This window comes from Nicotiana tomentosiformis, chromosome 5 (genome assembly GCF_000390325.3).
Source record: "Nicotiana tomentosiformis chromosome 5, ASM39032v3, whole genome shotgun sequence".
NCBI lineage: Eukaryota > Viridiplantae > Streptophyta > Magnoliopsida > Solanales > Solanaceae > Nicotiana > Nicotiana tomentosiformis.
The window spans coordinates 33,252,578-33,259,038 of record NC_090816.1 but is presented as its reverse complement, the minus strand read 5'-3'; the positions used below and the strand labels follow the sequence as shown (position 1 = coordinate 33,259,038).

Sequence of the window (6,461 nt, the reverse complement as noted above, 5' to 3'; positions counted from 1 at the left end):
AAGAGAACCTTATCGTCCACCATAAATGATAAATCACGTGCTTTCTGATCCGCGTAACTCTTCTGTATGGACTGAGCTATGCGAAGTCGCTCCCATATTAACTTTACCTTATCCAAGGCATTCTTTACCAAATCAGTACCATATAACCTAGCCTCGACGAGCTCAAACTAACTGATGGGGGAACGACATTGCCGACCATACAAGGCCTCAAATGGAGCTATCTCGATGCTGGACTGATAACTGTAGTATGCAAACTCGGCCAAAGGTAAGAATTGATCCCACTGCACTCCGAAATCAATCACACATGCTTTGAGTATATCCTCCAGAATCTGAACTGTCCGCTCCGATTGCCCGTCGGCCTGTGGATGAAAGGTCGTGCTGAGCTCTACCCGGGTACCCAACTCACTCTATACTGCTCTCCAGAAATGCGAAGTGAATTGAGGGCCTCTATGTCAAATGATGGAAATAGGCACACCATGCAACCAGACAATCTTCTAAATATAAATCTGGGCCAACCTCTCTGAAGAATACGTAGTCACTACCGGAATAAAGTGTGCCAACTTGGTTAGTCCGTCAACAATGACCGAAACAGCATCAAATTTCCTCAACGTCCGCGGCAACCCAACACGAAGTCCATAGTGATGCGCTCCCATTTCCACTCCAGTATAACCATTTGCTGAAATAGGCCACCTGACCTCTAGTTCTCATACTTAACTTGCTGGTAATTTAGACATCTCGCTACATACTCGACTATGTCTTTCTTCATCCGCCGCCACTAATAATGTTGCCTCAGGTCATGATATATATTCGTAGCACCTAGATGAGTAGAATATCGTGAACTGTGTGCCTCCTCTAGAATTTTCTCCCTCAGGCCATCAACATTAGGAACACATAGGCGACCCTGGAGTTGTAGAACACCGTCATCACCGATAGTAACCTCTTTGGCACCACCCCATAGCATCGTCTCTCTAAGAACTAGCAAGTGCGGATCATCATACTGACGAGCCTTGATCCTCTCAAATAAAGAAGACCGAGCCACAAAACATGCAAGAACTCGACTGGGCTCTAAAATATCCAACCTCACAAGTCTGTTAGCTAAGGACTGAATGTCCAAAGCCAATGACCTCTCCTCTACTAAAATGAATTCCAAACTACCCATACTCTCGGCGTTTTTGCTCAAGGAATCCGCATCTAAGAAAAGGCAATATTCTATATATAGAAAGAAATCTCGATAGAAAATATTTTGATTGGAAAATTATCCATTTTTCTCTTAGTCAAAAAGAAGATATTGAGACCTGGGTTAAGATCGATACCAACAGTAATCCAAGACCGCACAATTGCTTATGCGGCCGCAGATTTCAACAATTACGAACATGTAAGTATTTTTTTATCTAGGGCTTACAACTTTTGCACAAATTTTGACAAGGAAACATCATACAAGCATTAAAATCGATGTCCCCCTAGAGCATTTATCAGTTGACCCACAACAGATTTACCCCCACATGGTTGTACAATTGAGTTCTATGAAAAATGGCCTAAACTAATTAAAATAAGCTATAAATTAAACAAAAAAAATTGAAAATTTTTAACAAGTAATTGAAGCATACCAGATATGAATCAGTGCAAGAAATGAGTGATCAACAATTGCTAGGCGTGTGGGCAGATGATTTACCAAGAGGTTTCAAATTGATACAAGTTTTGTGCTCACAGAGGGAAAATGGTAACAGTAGCCCTAGCCCTCTTATTTATACTTATCGATTTTTGTACGGAAGAAGGAGCGAGTGCGGCTACAGAATTCCAGTTGCGGACCGCACTGTGTTACCTTGTGAGTTTAAACCATCATTATGTCTACGATCCGCAGAATTTTGTGTGCGACCGCAGATCCTTTTTGCGGATCGCAAATTTTGTATTGTGGCCGCAGATCGGCCATTTTTTTGACAGGCCAACTTCAGAGAGCTGTCATTTTCTATCTTCAATTTGTGCGGTCCGCAATTTAATTGTGCGGCCGCAGAGCACCTTTTGCTGCAATAACCATAATTGTGCGGTCCGCATAATGCAACTGCGGTCTGCAATTCTTTCAACACTTAACTATATTTCTAGCCACAATTCCTGTAAAGCAAACTCATCCGTGCAACACACTTCAAATCAAGTTAGCACAAAAATAACACTTAACTACAAAAGAAACAAAGAAAAGAAAAAGAAACATGGGTTTCCTCCCAAGAAGCGCCTGATTTAACGTCGCGACACGATACAGAATACCACCAATTGAAATGAATCACTGCCATGACGTGGTCATTACCAACTTTTCCCAAATAGTGCTTCACCCGATGACCATTGACTCGGAATACTTCATCATTTTTGTTCTTCAAGTTCAATGTCCCATGGGGCGTCACACCCACAATTTCAAAGGGACCACTCTATTTAGACTTTAGCTTTCCTGGAAACATCCTCAAACGTGAGTTGAACAATAATACAAGATCTCCCACCTTGAACTCTTTGTTCTAAATGTATTTGTCATGAAGATATTTCATCTTTTCTTTGTACAAGGACGAACTTGCATAAGCATGGTACTGGAACTCATCCAATTCATTCAAATGTGCAACCCTCAAGTTAGCAGTTACATCCCAATAAAGATTCAACTTCTTTAGAGCCCACATGGCTTTGTGCTCAAGTTCCACCGGAAGATGACAAGCTTTTTCGGACACCAACCGGTTTGGCAACATTCCGATAGGTGTTTTGTAAGCCGTCCAATAAGCCCATAATGCATCATCAAGCTTCTTAGACCAATCCGTCCGATTAGCATTCACTGTTTTGGACAAAATACTCTCTAACTCCCGGTTGGAGACTTCCACTTGACTACTTGCTTGTTGATAATAAGGAGTCGTGACTTTATGAGTAACACCATACTTACTAAGTAAAGTGTCGAAAGCCTTGTTGCAAAAATGCGACCCCCATTGCTTATGATAGCCCGCGGAGTGCCAAACCTTGTGAAAATATTCTTCTTCAAGAATGCCACCACACTTCTCGCCTCATTGTTGGGTAGAGCAATGGCCTCAACCCATTTAGACACATAATCAACCGCGACCAAGATGTAGGTCTTTCCACAAGAACTCACGAAAAGACCCGTGAAGTCAATACCCCACACATCAAAGATATCAATCTCCAAAATGGTGGTGAGGGGCATTTTATTTTTCTTTGAGATTCCACCGGTCCTTTGACATTCATCACATCTTTTCACTAAATCACTTGCATCTTGTAAAGAGTGGGATAATAGAAACCGCAACTTAACACTTTGGCCGCCGTTCGTGCTCCACCATGGTGACCACCATATGGCGAAGAATGACAAGCCCCAAGAATTTCACTTTGTTCTTCTTCCGGTACACATCTTCTAATCACACTATCCGTGAAAATCCGAAAAAGGTACGGTTCATCCCAATAATAATCTTGACAATCCCGTTTGAGCTTCTTCCTTTGGTTTGAAGAGAACTCATCCGGGATGATTTCACACACAAGGAAATTTGCTAGATCCGTGAACCATGGCACCTCCTTCATTGTAATAGCCAAGAGTTTCTCATCGGGGAAAGAGTCATTGATTTCAAGGCCATCATGCGGCCTCCCTTCCTCCTCCAAACGAGACAAGTGGTCCGCCACTTGATTTTCACTCCCTCTTCTATCTTGGATGTCAATATCAAACTCTTGCAACAAAAGCACCCATCTCATCAACTGAGCCTTGGAATCTTTCTTGCCCATATGATAACGAAGTGCTGTATGATCCGTGTGGACAATAACTTTTGTACCCATCAAGTACGGGCGGAACTTCTTAATTACAAACACAATGGCAAGGAGTTCTTTCTCCATAACGGTATAGTTGACTTGGGCACCATTCATGGTCTTACTAGCATAGACCGGATGAAAAATCTTGTTGATGCGTTGCCCCAAAACAGCTCTAACCGCTACGTCACTAGCATCACATATGAGTTCAAAAGGGATACTCCAATTAGGAGCGGTGATAATGGGAGTGGTTGTCAACTTAAACTTCAACAATTCAAAGGTACTCATGCAATCATCAATGAAGTGAAACTTAACATCTTTCTCTTGAAGCTTGCACAACGGGTTCACCACCTTAGAGAAATATTTGATGAAACGCTGGTAGAACCCCGCTTGGCCTAAGAAACGCCGCACGCCTTTCACCGAAGTTGGAGGTGGAAGTTTAGAATTAACCTCAATCTTTGCCTTGTCAACTTTAATTCCATTCTTTGAGATCTTGCGGCCAAGTACAATGCCTTCCTCGTCCATGAAATGACACTTCTTCCAATTTAGCACCAAATTCGTTTCTTCACACCTTGCCAACACTTTATCTAGATTTGCAAAACAATCATCAAAAGAATCCTCAACCACCGAGAAGTCATCCGTGAAGATGTCCATCATACACCTTTGAAAAGTCACCGGTGCATTACCCAAACCAAATAGCATCCGCTTGAAGGTGAAAGTACCATAGGGATAGGTAAATGTTATTTTCTCTTGATCCTCCAGAGCAATAAGGATTTGGTTGTAGCTCGAATATCCGTCAAGAAAGCAATAGAAAGCACGGCCGGCCAACCTATCAAGCATTTGATCAAGGAAGGGGAGTGGGAAATGATCCTTCCTTGTGACTTTGTTGAGCTTACGATAGTCCATACACACTTTTCAACCGGTCACGGTTCTTGTAGGAATAAACTCATTATTGTCATTGGTGACCACTGTCATGCCCCCTTCTTTGGGACACATTGATTCAGAGAAGTACATGAACTATCGGAAATGGGGTAGACAACCCCGGCATCCAACCACTTGATAATCTCCTTTTTGACAACTTCTTGCATAGCCTCATTTAGTCTCCTTTGATGTTCAATATATGGTTTGGCATATTCCTCCAAGTTGATCTTGTTCATGCAAAATTCAAGGCTTATTCCCCGAATATACGCCAATGTCCACCCAATAGCCTTCTTCCTCTTATACAGTACCGCCAATGTGGAATCTACCTGCACGTTAGGCAAATAAGAGGAAAGAATAACCGGTAAAGTAGAACAAGGGCCAAGAAATTCATACCGAATATGTGGAGGCAATGGCTTCAACTCCAAGGTAGGAGGCTCTTCAATGGAAGGCTTTGTAGGAGGAGTTTTCCTATTTTCAAAATCTAAGGATAGTTTCCGGGGTGCATAATTGTACAACCCCATTCCTTACAAAGACTTCACACATTCCATGAAGCCATCCATCTCATCATCATCAAAGTTGAGCAATACAACCTCCAACATATCACCAATATTGATTGTGGCACTTGTGTCATCAACAATAACATCGGTCACCAAGTCCACAAAAGAACACACATCGTTGTTGTTTGGTTGCCGCATAGACTTGCACACATGGAATATCACTTTTTCATCACCCACCCAGAAAGTGAGTTCTCCAGCTTCCACATCACAAAGAGCCTTCCCCGTAGCAAGGAAAGGTCTTCCAAGAATAATCGGCACTTCATAATCCACACCACAATCAAGAATGACAAAATCCGCCGGAAGAATGAATTTATCAACACAAACAAAGACATCTTCAATCACTCCCAAATGTCTCTTCATTGTACGATCGACCATTTGCAATCTCACAGATGTGGGTCTTGGCTGCCCAATTCCAAGGTATTGAAAACTGAATAGGGCGTCAAATTGATACTTGCCCCGAGATCACAAAGATCTTTAGCAAACTCGGCACTTCCAATTGTACAAGGAATTATGAAAGCACCAGGATCTTCTAATTTAGGAGCCACTGAATGCACAATTGCACTCACTTGATGAGTGACCTTGATAGTTTCAAAATTCATCGACTGCTTATTTGTCACAAGATCCATCATAAACTTTACATAACCAGGCATTTGTTCCAAAGCTTCAATTAATGGCACATTGATTGAGAGATTCTTCATCATTACAATGAACTTTTTGAATTGATTCTCGCATTTTTCTTGGCAAGCCTTTGAAGGTAAGGAGGTGAAGGCTTAGGCAATGGTGCCTTAGCCTTTTGCACTACCGGTTCCGATATGTCAATAATGTGATCCCTAGGAGCCAATAGAGGTATAAACTCCCATGGTAAACGGGTTCACCTCCTCTTGAGTCTCTTGCACATTGCCATCAATATCAATCCGAAATTCATCATTTAATTGCATCACATTGCTCGGGACCTCTTCTTCTTGTACCACTTTCTCATCATTCACAAGTTGCCTTTGACTTGAGGTGGGTTCATTACCACCTCTTCCACTTCTTGTAGTAATGGCCATGGCATGCTCCGTGTTGTTTCCACCCTTTGGGTTCACCAGTGTGTCACTTGGTAATGCCCCCCTTAGGACGAGAATTTAGAGCTTGAGAGATTTACCCCATTTGAACTTCTAAGTTGCGGATTGATGTGTTGTGTGAGGCAAGTTAGGCATCTGAATCGGCATT

The 6,461-nt window shown here is 42.2% G+C and overlaps 1 protein-coding gene across 1 annotated transcript; it reads right to left on the bottom strand.

The window, feature by feature from the left end:
• Positions 1 to 5,216: 5,216 nt before the first annotated feature.
• LOC138892135 (uncharacterized) lies at positions 5,217 to 5,947 on the bottom strand. Its single transcript, XM_070175831.1, has 2 exons — positions 5,705 to 5,947; positions 5,217 to 5,651 (listed from the first exon to the last, which is right to left on the bottom strand). The coding sequence occupies exons 1-2, from the start codon at positions 5,945 to 5,947 to the stop codon at positions 5,217 to 5,219; spliced, it is 678 nt and encodes a 225-aa protein (XP_070031932.1).
• Between the last annotated feature and the right edge of the window lie 514 nt (positions 5,948 to 6,461).